Source organism: Theobroma umbraticum, unplaced genomic scaffold, assembly GCF_002168275.2.
Source record: "Theobroma umbraticum cultivar Fairchild unplaced genomic scaffold, ASM216827v3 scaffold_51.0, whole genome shotgun sequence".
NCBI lineage: Eukaryota > Viridiplantae > Streptophyta > Magnoliopsida > Malvales > Malvaceae > Theobroma > Theobroma umbraticum.
Genome location: NW_018397260.1, coordinates 5,693,905 through 5,716,158, shown reverse-complemented (window position 1 = coordinate 5,716,158; position 22,254 = coordinate 5,693,905). Strand labels below are relative to the sequence as shown.

Below are 22,254 nucleotides of genomic sequence, written 5' to 3'. Positions count from 1 at the left end.
CACCAGGTCCGGGGAGATGAACAAGTGGCATACGCATAAAATATTTATAGCTTGCAGATGTACAACACGTCATGCCAGTTCTAATTAATACCAAGCAGCTAAGCGCTTACCCCAAGTACTTGTCAGTTGGCACGCCTCAGCAAGGACCTAGGCAGGGTATTTTTAAAAATTTTAGATCGAGCAAGTCTTTAGTAATTATAAGTGGTGACACTCATACCTTATTAGGTTAATATTTTGAGACGAGATAAATAATTTTGTGATAAAATAATATTTAAATAAATTTAATTTTGATTCAATTTTACATCAAACACTTTTAAAAGAAGATAAACAGGATGATCAAAAACAATGAATGTGTTATCAGATCGAATGAGTAAGAATGTTAAGCTTAACATTTCAAGAAGGAAATAAACAAAGTGTTTTCAAAAATCTCACATTGAATAAGTAAGAAAATTTTAAATGATTTATAAACAATGATGTTATATATTTTATCGAATTAATTTTTTAGGTTAAGGAAGGGATAATGGTCCCCTGTCATACTACTCTATTTATTTTTACGAATCCCTTTAACTTGACACCATCCTTGTCTAGATCTTTTACTACTACAATCATATATCACCATAACCTTATGCATACATGCCGTCATCCCTTCCAGCTCCCAGCTAGCCTTCCCTCTTCCCAATCTGATTTTCTCCTCCTTTTCCATCCCTTGTGTTTTAGCACTCAATTTTGATTAATTATTATGTATTATATACTGACACTGGCATGGACATGGATAAAGCCATCGCCGTTGTATTCCTCAACTCAATTTTCATTTACTAGTTTATTGAGTTTGATTATGTACATATGCTGTATGGTCGATTTTTGTTGTTGGATTTTGGTCATGAAGAATTATTTGCCAAGCAATGCAAAGAGGCCTGACCCCATGGGAGGGATGTAAAAAAATTGGGCTGAGTTGGGCTTGGAGAAGAGAAGAGAAGGGATAGATTGGGGCTGAAATGGGCTTTCAGAAGATAATAGACATGGGTGAATGTAGAAGGAAGAAGATGGCCGGGGCCTGGGGAGATGGGTAAAGCAGCGGAGAAATTGGCGTGAGCCAGGTTGAGTCGAAGGGGCGAGAGTGTGTTGTTTTGAACTGGGAAAAAACCAACAGACCGCCGGGGGTTTGCTAGCTTTGGATTTTGTTGCTTTTTGGTAGATATTAGTAGTATTAATTCAGAAAAAATAAAAAAATAAAAAAAAGGTGAGAGTCACACACAAACAGAGACCGGCCACCGTCGTCAAAAGAGGAAAGAGAATCCAGAATTGGAAGATTAGTTGGCAGGCAGAAAAAATCCCATTCCCAGTCCCAGGTGTAAGTGTAACCGCCATCCCTGCCCTGCCATGAACGATACTTTCTATGTTAGTCGGGTAAGAAGAGGCTGCTCTGTATCTGTATTTATTGTTTTCCATTCCCCGCATTGTCTCTTTATAACTCAAAGCCCTAACGCTTGCTCTACTCCTCTCCTCCGCTTCTCCGCTGCATATCTCTCGTCTCCCCTGCAGGCAAGTTTGTCTCTCGCTTATTTCCACAACCAACACCTGCTTAACTGGAATGTAATATAATTAGGGCACACTAATTCTGCTATTGTTTTTTGTTTTAACGCATTTTTCAAACCTATAGTTCTTTAATTACATATTTTTCATTTTAATGTCTTCTTTTGCTTCATAAATTACTTAAAAATGTCCTCTTTGGCTCTTTTGCGTTTGGACAATGAGGAAACAGAACAGAGGAAAGGAGTAGAACAAAATTGCTCAATAATGATTTATTTTTCATGTCTTTTGAATTATTTGCTTTTTTTTTTTTTTGCTTCTGGCAAACCAACTGGAAGTTAGGGTTTGGTTTCTCACCATGGCATGTGCAATGTTTTAGTACCTATTCTCAAGAAGAAAAAAAACTTGGATTTGACAACTGAGCTTTTGGCACATCACCTACAGTTCCTGTCTTTTGCAATATTTAACCAATCTTCTTAAAAAATGCTTTAATGCAATATTTGTTATAGACTGCAGAATCTGTATGAGCAAGATGGAAGATACCGAAATGTTGGAACAACAATTACCAGAGGCATCCAAAGTCAACCTTGATGATTCTGGCGTCCAACAGCAACAGTCCTCGCTCGCCACTGAGGATCAAGATACCACCGAAACTAGGCATTCACCTCATTCTGGGACAGCTGATGACAAGGCTATAACCTTACCCACTGATGTTAATATGAGTGATGATCCAGCTTTGCCCGATAAACCTGATAAAAAAACTTCCAATGATGCTAATACAAATGCTCGCGATGCTGCTCCTGTTGATCCACTAGAGAAGAAAAGCAGTGGCGATGCTGCTCCCCTTTCTTGTGCAGAATTTCTTACGCCTAAATCTGAACATGGAAGTGTGAAAAGATCAAAGAACTGGTTGCTGGATCCTGAGGTACTGAAAAAAGTGTCCAAATTGTGGTGTAAGCATAAAAGTGTCAAGTATTCTCTTTATTCATTGTTGTAACTCAATGTTTGGTGTTTGGGATATAGATGGGGGAGGCTGATGAAGCTGGAACGCAGGAGGAGCGCAGCGCATTCATGAGGAGCTGGAAAGTTTCTACAAGGACAGTTCTTTGGAATTCAAGCCCCCTAAGTTTTATGGAGAGCCACTAAATTGCCTTAAGTAAGCTTATGGTGATCATTGATTTGGATCTTCAGATTATGAGTCTGCTTTCTTTCACTGTCTAACTTGTGCTTCTCTTTGGTTTTTTTGTGCTGCGCATCGGATGTAGGTTGTGGAGAGCTGTTATTAGATTGGGTGGCTATGAAGTGGTATGCATGTATATTATGGAATCCTTCATTGATGTTTTTAGTTTTTTCTTTAACCCTTAAATCGCCCTTTGCTATTCGTAGTTACTACGTTTTTCATGTAACAGGCATTAACTAGTCAGAGGTGACATGCAATCTGATTTTATTAGTGTGGATAACAATGCATTCATTTTTCTGTTTTGGAGGTTGAACCTTCTTGTAATAATTTATTGTCCTAGCTAACAGTTTTTGCATATGATAGGCCTCAACTAGTAAAAGACTATAAATGATCTGATTTATTAACACGTAAAAGTGGGTTGAATCTGTTTCCGGTTTAGGAAGGTGATAAGATTAAATTCTAGAGGGCTTGTTTTATTAATTAAGACGTACTAATACCTAAGGCGGCTCTCTCTCTCTCTCTCTCTCTCTCTCTCTCTCTCTACGTATTGAACTCTCCAAAATTGGAAGTTTGGATAAACATGACAATGACATATGCGTTATACTATATCTAGAGTTGCCATTATGCCGTCAAATAATTGCTTCTATTTTGGGTACAAAATTGATGAGCTCACTTTTTTGTCCTATATGTATGAATACATTCTTTAGGAACCGATTTCGATGCTTTCCAAATAGGATTCCATATAAAACTTTGACGTAAGGTGCCCTTTCTTCTATGCTTACCATATCCGCCCCACCCCGCCCCCTTCCCTGCATCATATGTTGGGCATTTTTTAATAATTATTACTGAATTAGGGAGGAAATAAGAATTGAATTATGGATAAAGTTAAACTAGGTGATACTACCGAAACATATAATCTTACTCTTTATCATATGAGGTATTCTTTTATGTCTACACAATATGTCAGTAGTCATGGTTTGGCATGTATGACATGAATCCAAAGGAATGAAGAGGACTAGGGAATATTAAGTGACTCTCTCTCTTTCTCTTTTATTTTATTTGGTGAAGCCAAGTCTGAGGATTTTGGTTTTTTTCTTATTGTAGTTGTTAATGAGAGAAGGTGGAGGAAAAAGGAGTTAGTTATTGGGAAAAATGTTATATATATGCTTTTTATTGCCATATCCTCATTTTTCAAAAGTTACCATTTTTCCGTATCCCTATTGTGATTTATGAGCTTTATGTTAAAACTGTTGTGTGATACGAGTTTTTCAAATCTTCTCTCTAAACCCTGCTTTAATGAGGCATAATCACACCTTTCTTTTTAGTGCTTTTGTCTTGGGGTTTTACTGTGTTTTGGCGTGTCTTATTTCTAATGTACTGATTTTAATGTTTTAAAACAAATTAGAGCAAGGGAACTCCTTTAATTATGATTCTCTATAAAGTAGTTCTGTGATTCATGAGCAAACATTTATTGATGCACGCAGATAATTGACTTTAAGAGAGGTATTAACTCTTCATGTGTGTGTGTGTGTGCCAGACTTGCACATTTGAGGGGTGGATAATTTTTGCTTTTGGGGGGTGGGGACACTTATCATAGCTCTAGATTGTTCCGAATTGGATCAAGGAGTAAATGATCTGCAACCATTTCTAGAAAAGTCTTGAGGCGTTTTATCAACTAAAACGGGTCATATCCAGTGTTGATCTTTTACCTTGTGTCTTAAATGGGTTGGCACATAAGCATGATTCTTTAAGAAGTCAGTAACAGAAGGTAATTTCACTCGCATATAGATACATTAAATTTTCTTGGTCATGAGTCAAATATTTATCTTTCCTTTGGATGATTGCTTGTCCCAAAACCATGTCCTCCTTCCTTTCTTGTAACATCTAAACCTTTACCTTTTCTATTTTCCATGTTAATCTTTCATATAGCTTAAATCTCTTAAGATATTGAACAATATCATTAAAGAGTTATAATCTTATGATGTAGAAAACAGTAAAGTGATAACCTTTTTCTTTATCTATATTCCAAAGTCAAACATTGATATTCAGTTTGAGATTTAAGGAGTGATTTATATATAATATATACTCCTATCCTCACAATCTGATGATAAACCAAATCCAAATTTACTCTTCGAAATCTTTGTTTCCAAACAAAGCATGAGTTTTCATGTCTTCTAGATTACTTTTTGGACATAAATTATGCATTATTCTGTCTTTTTTTTTTAACAGGATAAACCTGGTTATTATATGTTTTGCTCTAAATTCTAAGCCGTGGCCTATGAGGCATGAATTTATGAATATTTAAAAGTTGAAAGACATGAAGTTGGGTTTGTGTGTTTCTATTGGAATTACAATGTTTGAGCTGATAGTTTTCTTATGTGTTGAATTAGAATTACCTGCTTTTGAATAACGCACTATCGTTGATGTGATGCATTTACACCATCAAAATACATGATAAATTTGTTTTTGCTCTATGGATACCTATAGGTGACCGCATCTAAGTTATGGCGGCAAGTGGGAGAGTCTTTCCACCCCCCAAAGTAAGGAGACATATAGACAGATATTTTTTTTTTTTGGTGCGAAGTTGTGTCTCAATACCTAATGGCTTTGGCTGGCACTTGAACTCAACACAAAGTAACATGCTTTTTATGCAAACTTATTATTCTCTTGATTAACCTTGGTGTCTGTTTCTTCTTTCTTTCTCTCTCAGGACCTGCACAACTGTCTCTTGGACATTCCGCATTTTTTATGAGAAGGTATGCTTGTTTTGCTGGGACAACTAACTAGCTACCTCATTGTTTTGACTATGTGTCAAATGATAAACCTTAAACCTTAACATTCTTCTAGTGCTGAGAATGATTTTCTGGGTTTAGTTTGAGGCATGATCCTTATAAAAGTTACATGTGTACCATGTGCTTTTGATAAGAGTGATCTTGTATCTATGCTGTGCAGAGTGTTGTTCTGCTTGCCCCTGTCCCTGGTACATGTCTTCAAACCATTAAAATGAAACTAACGTAGTTGTTACTTGATATATTGAGTGTCATAGTAAAACAAGTGTTTTTCTAAACAAACTTATCCAAACCAAGCTAAATAAATAAACATGAGGCAAAATGATATCAGTGCCAATATTTTTCCTTATAATCTTATTTTTCTGCTTTCTTGTGTAGCAAGTCTTTTCCTGTAATGCTTATTAATCACCAGCGAATAAATAAAGAAAATGGAAAGTTCATTGAATGGCTCATCTTTTGGTAACTGTACCTGCATGATTTCAGGCGATGTTACTTTTAAGGTTCCTGCAAGAATAATATGGTAACAGTTCCTTGTTGTTTTATGATGGTGCAGGCACTATTAGAATATGAAAAACATAAGAGGGAGAATGGTGAGATTCAACTTCCTGCTTCTTCCCTCCCTCATACAACTGGGGAAAAGGAGGTAGAATTTTGTTTCTTCATATTTTACTTCAGTATGATGATATCTTTTGTTAATTTTAATATTCCATTCAATATGCTAAATTTCATACAAGTAACCCAATGAGCATTTGAATGCTTATACTAATCTTTTGTTTCCTGTCACTATTTGTGATAAAGCTTTCTCTTTCTAATGTTGTCTAGTTTCCTGTGCAGTCAAGTGGCTACCAAGCCTCAGGGTCAGGTAGGGCACGCAGGGATGCTGCAGCTCGTGCCATGCAGGGTTGGCATGCTCAACGTTCTGTTGGATATGGTGAGATTACCGAGCCTATTATTAAGGTCTGTTGAATATCTAAACCTTACTATCATCTGTAATTGTCTTAGTTTCTTTGTGGTATTCCTGTTTTTGTAGCTTTTCTTTTATGCAAAATTTAAAGTGGTACAATAATTATTTTTATTTAAAGAAAGTTCCTCCGTACAGGATAAGAGCTTAAGTTCTACTCCAAAGCAGAAACATCTCAAAACAATTGGTATGCTGTTATGTGGAGAGATCTTTTGCACTACCATGTATCTGTGCTGCCATGTATTCTCATATTATATTCGGTTTTCTTTTCCAGGTTTGCAGAAGCAGAAGACACCAATAAGCACGGAGCCTGCTGAGAAATCTGCACATGAACCAAATAAGCAGTTAATATTTGCTGATCTCTTAGCTGCCATTAAGTTTTTTGAGCTTTTTTATCTATCCATCTTTATTTACTTTCTACTTAAGCTGAACTTTAAATGGAAGATGCAGACAAGTTTTTATTGAATTAATTTATGAATGGTTCTAAAAGAAATATATATGAATAATTTACTACTGGATAGTTGAATTTGTTCAAAGAATAAGATTTTTGGTATATTCTTGTTGCACTCTTTACTGCTAGGAATACTCTTTGCTTATGGACAGAAGCATGCCCCTAATTTAAATGGCCAAGGTCACTTTAAGCATACCCATGTTTTTCTTCCTAAGGCATAGAAGGTTCAAGGACCTTTCTGAATGGGCACATGTAAGTCTTTTTAGATGTTTCACATCCTTTAGGAAGGCCATAGTCTACGTTACTGGAATCCCATCCTCATTCTGGGAGGACAATTATCCTTGATGCCTCTACTAAATATGCCTCTACTAAATAAGGGAAAGAGGAGGGATGTTGGGCCCAGGAAAAAGTGAAGAAATCTTAAGCATGCTCAAATGAACTTGATTGTTGATTTCTTCTATTTTCTGACCAATGCAATGCCACTGATTTCATCTGGTAGACTGGTCACTGAAGTTGTTGATGTTGGAGCCCCTGCTGATTGGGTGAAGATCAATGTGCGTGAAACTGTAAGTACACCTTGTTTTTTCTTTGCCCTACTAGACACTGTCCCCACTCCCTACCCAAGTGCACACACACTGAGAGAGAGCTATGATAAAACTGGTTTTGGATATAACCAGTTTCTGAGTAACTGTTAGGATTTTCGGTTCTGAGTAGTTTCACTGTCCTTAAAATCTACAGAAGGATTGCTTTGAGGTATATGCTCTGGTCCCCGGGCTCCTGCGTGAGGAGGTATGTAGTTGTTCTGAAATCCTTTTTAAATGACCTTAAACAAATTAATAAACGGTTGGCATTGCAACCTTTAGTTTTTCGTCTAAGTATTTGTGGTTAATCAAGAAGAAAATCATATTAAAAGTACATGTGTGTCTGTTGTTTTTGTAATCATTTACTGGTGCCAGTAATTATAAAAGGTCTACTATTTTTGCCTTTTTCAGTTCTGAAGATTTGTTAGACTTGGTTGAACGATATCTTAAGATATTTTGGATTTCCACTTTCCTTCTAAGCTTTGGAGGGTAGTGAGAATTAAATAGCTATGCACTGGGGCGTGGGTCCTTAAAATGCTATTTTAGCTGCTTTACTGCTTTCCAATGCATGGAAAGCTTTTGGTCTTTTGAGTTCTGTGACTAAAAATTTCATATACATGTGATTAGAAAATATGTTTAATGTTTCTGAATGCATTTGGCTTCAGTCTCTATAAAATGTGACCCTAACCCCCTGGATTTAAAACTGGCCTCACTTTTTGGTGGATCTAGGTGCGAGTTCAATCAGATCCTGCAGGACGTTTGGTTATAACAGGTCAACCAGAGCAAGTTGACAATCCTTGGGGTATCACGCCCTTTAAGAAGGTATTTTTTTTAGTTCCGAACTGAGCAAATCAAAAAGCTTGCAGTATCTGTAGACAAGGTCCAGAAGTCCCCAAGTATATGCTTGAGAACATAGTGAGAATATAGAAAAGAGGACGCACCCTACCTTTGCTGGGCACTGATGTTCTTAGTTTTCTACTGTTTCTTTTAAGCAATAATTAGTTTATCGTATTTTAGATGAAAAAGTTAGGCTTTACTTCTTTCTAGTCTCCTCTGTGTGGGTCATGAAAAACCAAAAGTACTGCCATTACAACAGGGAACAAAGCACAAAAAAAAAATAAAATTGAGCAAAAGATTTCTTGACCTTATTTTGTTGTGGTTTACAGGTTGTGACCTTGCCTGCAAGAATTGATCCACTTCAAACATCTGCTGTTGTTAGCTTGCATGGTCGGCTCTTTGTTCGCGTTCCATTTGAGCACTGATGGCTTTGAACCTTGTCTTGTTTAGATTAGTTGGCTCAAATCAATTTTAGTGTAGGCGCTAAAATCGTTTAGGACAAGTGTAATTGGAAGTAAACATGGTACTGTTAAATTAGTTGCACATTCTGGTTCTTGGCTTATTGTTGGTCCTATCGAACTAGTTCAAAAACAATGGATGAAGAAAAGTTAGTTTTATGTGCATCTCTAAACTCTCATCAGATTGTCAAGCTGAGATTTAAACCTTACCATTAACTTTTCTGGACGGTGGCTTGATTTATTAGATTGATTTCATTTAAATCGACTGAATGGAGCTATGTTGTCCTGTTGGGCTTTCCTGATTTTCTTACTCAGGGTAATCATGGGGTGTCAAAAAGGTTCTCTCGCTATGTGTACACCATCAGTTCAGCCCTAAAGGTTAGCTTACTGGCAGAGCTAACGGTTTACTCAAATGGGTAGGAAAATTTGAAGTATATAGAGGCTAAAGTACAAGGTCCAGTCTAGTCCTTAAATGTTCTTCGATACTTACTAAAGCTGAATCGTTGGAGGCCCAACTTTGAATGGGCAAAACGTTGCCTTACTGCCTTTCGTTTAATGATGTAATTAATTGGTCAAAATTTGGTGGTATTTCTCACATCAAAATGAAGTTGGTGGAAATACAACTTTTAATTCTTAGCTGATAACTCTACTAATAAATTAAATGTGATGTAACCCATGTTATTGTTATATAGGAATGCTGTCTACCATTACTTACCCATGTTATAAAGGTTTATTCCAAGCCTGCCGTGCTCTAGAAATTTAAAGAATTTCGGAAAAGAAGGCAAAGAGTAGCAGCGGCCTGGTTGCAGAACTGGGATTATTGGGTAGACGATGGAGTAACGTATTCCTACGTCTATACTTTGCTCATTGCTTTTCCATTCTTACAGGCCTCGAGTTGAGTCCACAATTTGACCACTCTCTAGGATTTTGGTCAAAGACTTGAGAGCAAGCAGACTTTGTTAAGGGGCTAATTTTTCATACCAAATTAACGTGAGTTTTTTTTTTTAATAATTGAAAAAAGGAGATTTAAATTTTACTTTTTAAATAAGAAAATCATATATTAACAAATAAATTAAATGTTTGAACGCAAATTAACTTGTGAGGATGAGAAAAAGGCAATTAACGAGACGAGCCTCCCTCCCTCTCGGGAAACCAACTGCAGCATCTGTGTGCTATTATGAAAGCAATTGATCAAATAATTAATGTCTCCTGTTTCTTGTTTGTTGTTCCATGATGAGTCTCTCCCCATCGCTACCAAATGGATCGAAACACTTTTTAACTACAAACTGACCAATTGCCAACCAAGTCCCCTCCCCTGGGGGAATATTTCATCGCAATTTAATCTAACAAAACTCCTCTAATTGGTTAAGAAGGAATTACGATATTTACATGCATGATGCATGCTTTTATTTGATTCACTTAAGTTTCTTACAGAAGAAAGTGAGTGCATGCAATGCAAGGCCATTAATGAGAGCGAATACTAAACCTGCAAATGCAATTGGAGCAATTAATGAGTGCTTTAAGAAATATTAGTAGCATCATTAAGCAACTTCGAAAACTCGATTTTCACATACATTCTCTCTGGCTGCTAATTAATTGCTATTATATATCAAGCTTATATTTGAACTAACTGCACAACTAGACTTGTGTTAGCTCAGCAACCTCAGACTAATACCAACAACTGCGCTTTCAGTATATGGTGAAAGATTATGTTATTTGCAGTGGTAAAGGAGACCAACAAAGGATTAGCTCCTAACAACTGCTGCAGTATATATATATATATGTATTTATTTATGATCACCTTCAAAGTAAAGTATAAATAAAGCACAAATTGCCTTAAACTATATATTACTAGGAAAGCAGAAATGTTTCTACTTCTAGGAGCGTGGGACTTGCACATGATAATGTACACACACAAATCATCTTTTCCGCAGCAAAGAAATTGATCAGTTGCCTCTACACAATATTATATATGTAACCTAAAACAAGAAGCAATTTCTTAATTAAGTTGCCAGAAAACGTGTCTTTCCCTCTTTTTCAAGTTGATTTCAAATAAACAAAATGTCCCGAACTCCAACAATTCTTTCTTTTTTATTTACCAATTTTCACTCCCTAAAACAGATGGTTCGGTTCCAATTCTCAAAGCTCAGAAGATTTGAGACAAATGTTCCTAATTAATTAATGTCTAATACAGTAACTGACAAAAGTCTTTGCACCTGAATATATGTATAATATTCATGGATGTTACATAACTGAAACAAGACAAACTTTCTTTCAGTGTGTTTCTACTGCTGTAACGCCTGGTCAGGTAAAACTGTTAATCAAATAGAAGCCGGAACTGGAAGAGAAATTAAGCCAAAAAAATAAAGAAAATCCTTAGACATCCTTTACTTGTTGAGGTTCAGAACTAGGGTTTTTTCTCGTGAGAGTTTTGACTTAGCTTTTTTCTCTGCTGGGTCAGCAAGCAGGAAATCAATGAGGGAAAGCAGCAAAAATAAGACAAACAAGACACAGCCACATGCAGACGAATAAAACAACATCAGAAGATAGTTTTGAGCTCAAAGGAGCCTAAAAGCAAAAGATAGAATAGTATTATGCGTATACAAAGCATAAAATAATTAGGTATTTAATAATTTATATAATTAGATCGGCATGAAGGATTGATCGTCACCTGTACATACATATAGTTCTGGTAATTAATTAAGAAATCACAAGCTCCAAACACAAGATAAAGTGCTGCATAAAATATAGTAACACAAATTAATATTACAGTTCTCTAGAATCCCACAGCATCTCACTCCCCATGGCATTGGCAGCATTAGAAATCAATTAATCATGGGTAAATAAAACCATGTTATATATGTATGTAAGAGGGAACAGAAGGGAAAATATGGAAAAGAAAAAAGGGCAGGAGCCCGAATATATGGTTTTTGAGCCCACTGACCTCAAGATCGATGGCTCTATTGCTCCAAGCTGGGTTTGGTGTTCATCAGTTTCAACAAAGCCCCAAGCATGCATCACAGTTTGAACCCCTTTCATGTCCACTTCTGATCAATTTAGTGCTAATGATTGATGAGAGGACTAACTTTGTCTTTTCCTTCTGCCTCTCTCTCTCCCTGTATATATGTATATATGTATATATATAAGTGTTCATATATATGATCAGGACAATTGTTGTAGCTGCCAACTCTTTACATCTCTTCCTGTCATCATCTCCTCCTCGTAAATTATTCAAAGAAAGCATAGAATAAAAGAAAATCTCTTGAGAGTGAGGGGGAAATAGCATTCAAAATCTCTCAATACCCCAAGCCTTGGCTTTAAATCGGTAATCACCAAGCTAGCTAGAATGGAGGCCTAGCAGTTGTTCCACTACCCCACCCAAACAAGTCACCTGAAAAAGGGTAATTCGCCCCACTCCCTCCCATGATGAAAAGGGATCCGGCAGTACCACTAGCAGCAGCACTGCTGGTTCCTCCGCCATCAGGGAGCTGTCCACTTCCAGTCACTCCTGAAGACTGAGACGCCGTGGGCTGAACCTGCACCGTCCCCTCCTCCTCCTCATCTGGAGGTAACCTCTCAAACACTGCATTGGCAAATGATGCAGCCATCAAAACAACAGGACCTGAAGCCACAAGCGGGCCTACCACGCTGCCCCCAACCACCTGTCCTTGTCCACCTGACAAAAAGATTGATAGTCCGCCGATACCAGGAGGCGCCGGAGGAGGGAGCACTTTCCCAGAGAGCGAAAGTATCTCAAACCTACCATGTAAAGTGAGTACACTTGCTGGAGGAGAAGCAGGTTGTCGCAAACTAACATTAGCAACTGTCCCACATCCGCTGAGAACGCAGATTCCTCTTCCTCTTCTTCTAGCATAATTGGAGACGCTGTCCATGATGTCGGCGCCAGACGAGATTTCCAGAACATGGGATCGAAGGGCATTAGGGGAGTCTCTAGTTACTATGATAGGAGGTTTGGGTTTGTTTTTGGAGCCAGCAGGGCGGCCGCGGGGGCGGCGTGTGGGGCCTCCAGAGCTGGTAGCGGCCGCAGCATCAGACAAATCCGGCTTATTTGGATCCTTGTCTTGTGAGTCTCTGGAATCATCAGAGGGTGGGGTTAGAGATGGTATTTGGAGATGCAGTTCTGGTCTAAAGAGTTGCTGGCCATAGCGGGAGCCTGGGCCTGCTGCTTCATACCCCGCCATCGCAACCACATCTAATCTCTCCCACCACTTATTTGCCAGCTTTCTGTTTTGCTGTGGCTCCGTAGCTGCCTGCCCGTTGATCCTTATGATAATTTCTCAAGCGAGTACCACACAACTGAACCAATATATATAATTAAGCAGCTAGCTCTCCTCGTTTAACTTAATTTGCTCAAAAAAAGAAATCTTCGATCTTTCACCTTTGTAAAAGAAGTAGGAAAGAGTAAAAATCTTTATTTCGCCGGTTAAGTTTGAGAAAATTCAACTTTCAAGAACTGTGTAGATCCGAAGTCAAGAATCCGAAATCCAGGAGCTAATTGGGGAAGTGAGCAGTTACTGCAGATTATCGAATATCGACCAGACCAGACTACCTTAATTTGAATGCTTCTCTGCACGCCTTCCTGTACTAAACAACAAAAGAAGACACCGCAATTGCGTAAACTCGAGACCCCGAGAGAACCCCTCAAGTCAAATTAAGCTCTCCAATTTCTTCACCTGCTGGCTTCTGCAAGAGCTCCTTCTAGTGGGTAGTAAATTTTATCAGCTGAGTACCCCAAAAGAAACATCACAACTTCATCTCCTACTACTATATCCAAGCTTACAATTTTTTACTCCTCTGTAGGAAAGTTGATCTCTTAAACAAATTAAGAATTGGTTTTTGCCTTAAAATATTATCCAGAAAAGAGGAAATTTGGCTTCCGAAAGAAAGGAACCTACAAGACACAGAGATCAGCTACGACGACTTTAGAAACTACTTTAGAAAACGAAGAGAAGAGAAGAGGAGACGAGCCAGGAGACACTTATCATTGAAATCAATTCTCAGGTATTTAGCTCGCACTGTTAAAAGTTGTTGAGCTAAAAGCTTTCAAGACAAGAGAAGAGAAGAAAGAAACACGAGATTCCTCCACGCGCTTCAATGTCTAAATTAGAGAGCTTTGCAATGGCAGACAAAGAAATGAGTTTTGAGGAGAAAAAACAACTATGGTGGAAAAGCGTAGAGCAAAAAGCAGCATCCAAAGCAAATACCATTACCAATACAATACATACATTACTACATACATAAGCAGCGAGCCCATTTGACCCCAGCAGATATCTGATCTTCCATCGTATGTACAGCTAGCACATGCTAATCAGTTTTCATCTCATTCCACTCTCACCTCTGGCGCGTACATTGTCACCAACAAAGTAGCAGTATCTATATATCAGCATGCTAGTCTAGTAAAATTTCGTTGATTGATTTCGAATCCCTAGTTTAATTTATCACAAGACACACATTCTTTCCACAACTTTTCACTCATCATATGATTAAACGCATGATTATTTTATCAATTTTTAGAATAAATTAGAAACAAAAATCAAAAGACACTTACCTACTATCAGTTTAATCAAAAGGCCTCTTTCGTTGGTGGGGAAAAGTATCAAACAGCTTCTTTCGGCCGCCCAATTTGAACTTGTACCCAATAGAGTCGCCATTGACATTGTAGATTGGGAGCTTTTGGTTGTTTTGTAGATTCCGTCTCCTAATTGAATTTATGATCAAAGCTGAAAGAAAGGGTATTTGAATTATATTTTTTAAATAAAAAATTATATATCAATTAATAAATCAAATACTTAAATATTAATTATAAATTAAAATTTAATTGTTTAAGATTTATTGAATTAGATAACAAATCTAATTCAACAGATGATATTCAATAAAACATTATATATATATATATGTGTGTGTATGATGCCGACTATAATAAGTGGACGGATGTGTATAATGGGGAATATGAAACACGTCAATGATGTCATGGTATAAATCTAACTCAACAGATGATATTCAATAAAACATTATATATATATATATATGTATGTGTGTGTATGATGCCGACTATAATAAGTGGGCGGACGTGTGTGTAATGGGGAATATGAAACATGTCAATGGTGTCATGGTATAAATCTTTGTAAATTAATTATGGAGTTGGCCGGTTGGGGTTGCGTATGTAGTTCATCATTTTTAAAAAAAGAGTTACTATTAAAGATTGCCATATATATTATTGGATGGAGGGATAGTGAATATTCCTTGATATTGTATCATTGGAACCATGGATATGTGAAGTTGAATGCATGTTTCATGTTTGCCAATGGTAAAAGTAAAACTGTTTGGCACCATTTTGCTGTTGTAGAATTCTTTTATATATATATATATATATATATATATATTCTCAATCAATTATAAGAATTTTATTAATAGTCATTTAAAGACAGTATATGGAAGACTTGTAAGATCTCATAGATAGAGGAAAGTGCCTCCAAAATCAATTGGAGTGCCATACACTCTTACATAAGATTTCGTTTTAATTCACTAATGCCTATACGTAAAAGAAACATAAAGACACATAGCATCATCACAGATAAAGACTACCATACATCAAAAGACAAAGACTCAAGCAAAGCAGTGCACACATATCACCATCAGGCTGAAAATATAAATGCCTTATTCACACCAAATTTTGTTAAATGATCTATGAAGAAGTTAGTCTTTCTCAAGGTATGCACAAATGTGACCAACAATCATCTACTTTAAAACATCAATCTCATTGAAAATAAACTATTTATTCTATGACTTCTGATCTATATTGTTCAGTCAAGATAAAGCCATCATAGAGTCAGATTTAATAATTAAATTAGCTTCTATAAAAGAGAAGATCAAAAAAATCTAAGAACATGCAAGATTACCGTAATCTGTGCATAGTTTGAATCATGAATGCTTAAAGACCCACAAAATACCTCAACTATATATCCATAAAATTTTATATATTAATATTTGTTTATTCTCAGAATCATAAATTTAAAGAAAATATTAATAGTCATCAGTGTAATGATTTAATCATTGAATCAACTATTGAATCACATATTTAATTTTTTGTTTGCACATTAACTAGTACATTTCCATACATACATAGATACTCTTGAAATAGAACTATGAGGAACGTGCATGCATGTGGGCATTTTACATATCATCTCAAACATATACAACGGCACACGTGGGATAAGACCCTAAACTTTAAAGATGATGAATATGATGGTGGTTTCATCTTCAGTCGGAGGGGGATGGAAATGCGTACGTTGATGATCAGTAGGACCAGGCCTCAATTTGCTTTCTCGAGTGTGCTGGTGTCATGGGGCAGGGGTTCACACGTGCGTAGCACGAGGAAGACTCTTAGACAGAGGAGAGTCACGTGCGGTCAATAGGTCAGACCTGAAGTTGAGGTGTCAGAACCACGTGGAAGGTGTCGGGATATCGGTACTTGGTCAACCTTATCTTATCTAATCTATGTGTCTGTCTGTAACTCTGCGTGTGTAATTTTATGCAGTTAGATGGTACTAGATGTGTATGTCAAATGCAATGTAATGCATCTCTTTCACTGACAGTGACAGCCAGTGATCCACGCCGGATTTGTTATGGCGGCATCTCTGTCCTAGTTTCCACCAGCCACCACCAGTTTTGCTGATGTTTTGTACTAGCACTAATTATAAAGAGAATCGTCTTGTCTGTCCCCAGTTAGTCCCCAGCCACATTTGATGAATACCGAATACTAGCTAGAGTCCTATGCCATGGCTTTGTTGACACGCCAATTGCCCCCCACAAATTAAAGGCTTATAGATTTACATCAATTATCAACCTCACTTCCCACTAATTACTGTTATTTTCAGTATTATTTTCCTGACCTGGCGCCGGCTCTTGATTAAAATTCTAACGGTGCACATCAATTATTTTACTGGCGAGGTACTGATCATCTGTAGTCTGAAGGGATTGATCAAATTTCCTTGGGCGCCCATTGATAAGTGATAAGGTGAGGAATGAGGAGGGAAAGGTTGGGGCCACCTAGTCAGCATCAAATAATGATGTAATTACGTAAATGTATAGGCCATATACAAATAAATGGGGGCCCGCACAAGTGGGATTTGGAATGGAATGGTGTGATGATGATGATGAGGTGCACTGCTTTGAATGCCTCCGGACCCTGACCATCTCGTCCGGTTTCACCCCGCACAATCCTTCTAATCCCCACTAATTGTATTGTTCGTACTATTGTATTTATTCTAGTAGTACTGTTAGTACTTTGCTACTAGCAGACACTAGCTAGAAGTTCGTTGTAGTATTCATGTCCCCGTACCTGTGCCTCTTCTCAAAATTAATAGCTTATTTCACTGCAAGCCTTTCACCATCTCTATCAGATGAATTGGCGCTTGCACGCATAGGTGCAGACTCCAGACTGCAGAGTGCAGACTGCATATTGCAGACACCGCCATGCACAAGTAAATAAATAAATGGTGGGAAAAACCATAGCATGCATGTTCTGTCTGGCTAGGTATACATATATGCGCAGAAAGCCTTCTGTAAATTATTTGATGGCTAGATTTTGGGGTTAATTATCAGATAATTGCATATTCACAACTTTGGGGTTATTAAATATTAAAGATATCTTTCAATGACTAGTTCAGGTGAGGTTGACAATACATAGATTACATAGTTCATTCATTCATCAAATTTTAATCTATATATATTATCTGTTTATTAAATAGTTAATTCAAGGGTTGTGAAGTTTCTAGCCAATCACATTGAATAAACTTAATATAAAGGATCATATTTTAAGAGGTTAACTTCCGTCTGGAATTAAAAAAAAAAAACAAATCAAACTTTTAAACGGCAAGTATCAAGAATATATATATATATATATATATATATAAATATTCTGTGGGAATCGCTCGACATTTTAACATTAGCATCTCATTTTGAGTAACATACTGCTTTTCAGTTATTTAGTTGTGACTCGTGACTTGTGAGCGAGCCACTTGCCACAGAGAGAAAGAAATTTTGTCTAAAAAGGTCAAGCTTGTTAGGTTAGTTTTGCTGATATCAAACCAGATTAATGGAGTAAAATATTTAATTATCTGGTATAGTACTGTATCAGAAGAAGACCCATATGCCTTGTGGGCAGCTACAATCATTTAACAGCAGCGGCAATAAAACATTTATTTTATTACTATATATTTTTATTATTTTTAAAACAGACAAACTACGTTGTCTTGTCCCACTACGTTCTTGCAACTTTAGAGTTCAAGAGTTTCCTTCTTGTGTTAACGTCTTAAGACTAATTGGGACATTGAAGAGGATGGGAAGGTTTCTTTGTTTGGGTTAGAAGCCAGGCCAAAATGCCCACCAAGCACAAGTGGTCTTGGTTAATTTGCACTAGTTAGCACCACAGGCTGAGTTGTAGGAAGCTCCGGTCTCCGGTACTGAGTTATACTTTGTGATTGTACAAAGAATGCTGCATGCAGACGACGTTGTAGCTAGGTAGCCAGGGAGTAGGAAATTAGTACAAATTAAGAATACTAGTATTTGGAGAATTTCCCCATAGTATAATCATGGATACGTCATATTAATAATAAATTCAGGGAATCCATATGTTTGCGATGCTAAATGAAAATATAAGATGCTAGTTCAACTTCGTAATCAATTCCATTATCTTTAATTAAATAATCCATCTTTATTATGCATCCAGCAGGGATAAAGATGATGCATGCTGCCATATAGGAACCTACTCACGAGTTGTGTAATATTTTATTTAAAAGAAAAGCAGCACAGGCCAGGGCCCGGGGACTTTAATTTGCTGGTCCAAAGCGGTTTGAATTAAACGAATGCCCAAAATGTCGACGCTTTTAAATATTGGAGGGCCAGTAGGCTGTAGCTAAGGTTTAATAATTAAGCGATGCACTTTGATCAAAACAAAATTAACACCAAAGAGCAGCCGGATGCCTCATGGCCTAATTAACGATTAGGGGTCATGGTTAGAGCAAAAGCAAGCAGAGGCCCTCCTCTCTCAGTGGACAGCGCTGATGGCCAAAATGGGCCCCATCTGTTCTCTTCTAACACATCCTTAATTATCTTTTAATTCCATATAGCAATCAGGTGGCCACAACATCCCTTCATTTCCTTGGGGTTTATAATCAATAGGTTGAATAGAATCGAAACCTACCTGCCAGGCGCCACCCACCCATATCATTGGTTTAAATAATTGGTTTTGTTTGTGTTGAAGGGTAGAAATGCAGATGGTGACTAATTAATTTGATTTGATTTGATGTGAACGCATATGGTGGTGGTTGTAGTTTCAGTGAGTATAGTAATACTAATTATCTCCTACTAGCTAGCAGTAGCAGGGTTGGGAGTTGGGACCAACGCAAGACAAGGAGAGACGAAACCCTGATTATTGATCAGTTCTCAAGTCCATATAGTTCAAAATCCGTTCGGACATCATTCATTTGGTGGAGGGCGAGACAACACTTGTGCCCACGTAATTGAGAATTGAGGAAGAAAGTAAGCAAAAGTAAACAATCAAATAGTCAATATCGAATGTCATTTTTCAATCTTCAGTGTTGTAGGATTATTAGACGAAAGTTATGGTTTCGCTTTAGCTTTGGCAAACGACTGATGTGGAACTACGCGACGCAGGTGACTGAGCTGCACTTGGATACCAACCCATATTAGGGTGGGACTCGGGGCTTGGGGACCGTATCCGACCGATTGAGATTGGACTTTGAGAGCCCAATTCAGCAATCGTTGATATGGACCATGTTTCTTGTTTACCACTTCCGCCCATGCCGTGAACTAATAATGTGATGAAACATGGCTGGTTTTGGTTACCTCCACCTTTTTACCCCACCGTACAATTACTTATCATATTTCATATCTAAGCACCAAGGTCCAAGGCTCATCCCCTTCGTGGGATTACATTTAGGAAAGGCTACAGAGGTCAATGTTCCTCGACAAAATCCCACAATTTGCTCGTCTCTCTATGTCAAATCAATTGCCGAGTCCTCGGCCATAACTAGAGTTTAGCCTCTTGCTGACACTCATATGGTTCCATTTTTACAGTAAACTGAGAAAAGTGAGAAAAGGAGTGCAGAACCTAGCCATACAAACTAGTAAAATTTCAAGATTGGATGCAAAAATGCATGCCTCTTGGATTTTGAGTAAGGTCATCTCTCTCACAGCCCTCAACCTTACACAAAAACACAATCACACTTACAGGATTTCCCAATTCTTACCTACTCCGTACTCATCCCAACATGTTATATGATGTAAAAAAATTAACATATCCCACTAGTAATAGAAGCATTTTAGGATGGTTGCCTATCATAGAGGATAATCTTACCATCACATCGATATTAATCACACAAGCACATTCAAACATTTCTTTCAACAAAATGAATCCATATATGACATGTTTTAGTTGAACCAGTAAAGTACGCTATTTGTTGTGCATCTCTGAATAGTTATGACATAACATAAGCGATAAAACTGACATCAAATACCTGGGAGACATATGCCACTGCACCAAAATAGGTTAGCTTAAGATTAAAATGAAATGTTTCAAGCTAACAATAAACAAAGAGAACAAGTGCAGGACTGACTAAGAGTTCAACTGGCAAGAAAAGAAACAAACAATAAACCTGTACAAGATAACATTTCTACCTATGAAGAGATTAATGTACGATTTCAAGTAAGATTGCAAAGTTCAAAACCCTATAGAGGAACACCATAAAACCAAAATGGTACTTGAGCAACAACTGCTCCTTATTGAAAAGTATTTCCATTTGTTTCCCTATTTGTGGTCTCTGTGTTACAGAGAGAGAGGTAGGAAGAAATGCCAGAATAAGAATATTTCTCCACTGCAGGAAAATTCACAAGAAAATGGAAATAAAAGAAAGATTCAACAGTGGATGCTTCATAATGCTTGACTAAAAGTGGGCATGCATCCTACATCTATTTAATGTCCAACTTTGTCGATGATAGCAAAATCAGAAGTCTGCTTCCATCATATTGCAGCTTCTGACAAAAGTACAGTCTTTCCGGATACAGAGAGTAGAGAGCACAGTGGATATAGATTATGCTCTCACAGATAGGACAGATTAAAAGTAGTCAGATACCTGGAAAATCCCAGAACAATTAGCTTTCATACTAGTTTAGAACTGCAATCTATATGGTGTAATCTACAGTTGTAATTAGCTTCTCAACATAGTGCATAAAAAAGATCTGATTTAGTTTTTAATGCACAGTTGTATATTACAGTTTCTCTAACATGAATTGGTTTGATGCTATGTAAACCATTCTCTTACAAATTTAACCATTTCTGAGGCAAAGCATTACATAGTTGCTGAGCAAGACTAACATGTAAACTCAAATCTTGAGATTTGTACATCTAAAACAAAATATATAAATTCATCTCAAATGATCGAGCATGTTATAGCATGTATATCCACAACAATTCTAGCTGGCTCATATCTTTGCCTTCCCCTATATGCATAGTGGGCAGATAATTGCAGATGAGGTCAATTCCTAGTGGCATAATCCAACCTACCAATATGAGTGACTGAATTAGGAAAATTCTGAATCTAGGCATGCATCTAGATATTGAGTTTTCCTTAATAAGGGAAGCATTAAAGCATGTTGGCATGCATAGCATTATAATTTAGGAATTGATTATTATAATGAGAATGATTCAGAACAGCAGGTAAGATGCTGTTGATGATTGAAACGTGAAACCATTAACCTCAAACCTCCCACAAATCCCCCACATACGAGCCCCCATAAGAAAGGCCATGTAGAAAGGGCTATGGATTAAACTCAGAAACTCTTATTTACCTATTGCTAATGGAATTTTGCAGATAAGGGTACATTTACAACGTGTAGCAAGGAGTGGATGTTAAAAGTGCCCAAGGTACAGTGGTAACTGAATTAGCTATTGTGAGATATGATACATAATCATCATCCTATTCCCATAGCTTTTAGAACCTTATAGAGTCGCAAACTTACAAACTAGTATAACACATTATTCCTCCTTTTTGCTATCAGTTTTCCTCTTGCTGCCGTATATCAATCCCGTCTCCTGCCATCCATTCACAGAAAAAGGCGAAAATAAATTTACAAAAAAAAAAGGTTAGATTAAAGAGAAAAGCAAACTTTAAAAGAAAGTTTAAAAACCACCTGAGGATCAGGAATTGGTTTTCGTTTCTCTACATAGCGATAAGGATCTGAAGCTGCAAGAGCCGCCCTTTCCTACAAAATTTCTCTACTTGAGGTGAGCAGCTGCTCTAAACCGAAAGGCAAAGAGGAAAAAAGGGAAATATGTTTTGATTGAAAATTGGGAAGAAGAAACCTGTTGTTGCTTTTTGAGATCCTGAGAGGGTTTCACCCAAAGGAAATAAGCGAGAGTTCCAG

The 22,254-nt window shown here is 37.3% G+C and overlaps 3 protein-coding genes across 3 annotated transcripts in view; 1 reads left to right on the top strand and 2 right to left on the bottom strand.

The window, feature by feature from the left end:
* Positions 1–1,039: 1,039 nt before the first annotated feature.
* LOC110416981 (ARID/BRIGHT DNA-binding domain-containing protein) lies at positions 1,040–9,049 on the top strand. Its single transcript, XM_021429138.2, is given in 16 exon segments — positions 1,040–1,407; positions 1,543–1,593; positions 2,047–2,455; positions 2,554–2,602; positions 2,605–2,686; positions 2,796–2,835; positions 5,198–5,250; positions 5,421–5,466; positions 6,053–6,142; positions 6,334–6,456; positions 6,599–6,647; positions 6,735–6,804; positions 7,411–7,477; positions 7,650–7,700; positions 8,222–8,314; positions 8,659–9,049. Coding segments are annotated over 16 exon segments (1,380 nt in total). The 5' UTR covers positions 1,040–1,396; the 3' UTR covers positions 8,755–9,049.
* A 2,348-nt stretch (positions 9,050–11,397) lies between these two features.
* Positions 11,398–14,490, bottom strand: LOC110416966 (AT-hook motif nuclear-localized protein 27-like). Its single transcript, XM_021429121.1, has 2 exons — positions 14,357–14,490; positions 11,398–14,145 (listed from the first exon to the last, which is right to left on the bottom strand). The coding sequence occupies exon 2, from the start codon at positions 12,987–12,989 to the stop codon at positions 12,129–12,131; it is 861 nt and encodes a 286-aa protein (XP_021284796.1). The 5' UTR covers positions 12,990–14,145; positions 14,357–14,490; the 3' UTR covers positions 11,398–12,128.
* A 6,011-nt stretch (positions 14,491–20,501) lies between these two features.
* LOC149527189 (subtilisin-like protease) overlaps positions 20,502–22,254 on the bottom strand; it is a 2,080-nt gene continuing 327 nt past the window's right edge. The window contains exons 2-5 of the mRNA XM_089783555.1: positions 22,193–22,254; positions 22,021–22,092; positions 21,850–21,922; positions 20,502–20,963 (exon numbers count right to left, since the gene is read on the bottom strand). Coding sequence (XP_089639681.1) covers positions 21,866–21,922; positions 22,021–22,092; positions 22,193–22,254 — 191 coding nt within the window. The 3' untranslated portion in view covers positions 20,502–20,963; positions 21,850–21,865. The remainder of the gene's footprint in view (positions 20,964–21,849; positions 21,923–22,020; positions 22,093–22,192) is intronic.

Bases quoted from the DNA above. Each gene is read 5' to 3' on its own strand.
- LOC110416966 (XM_021429121.1), bottom strand. From the start codon at position 12,989: ATGGCGGGGTATGAAGCAGCAGGCCCAGGCTCCCGCTATGGCCAGCAA.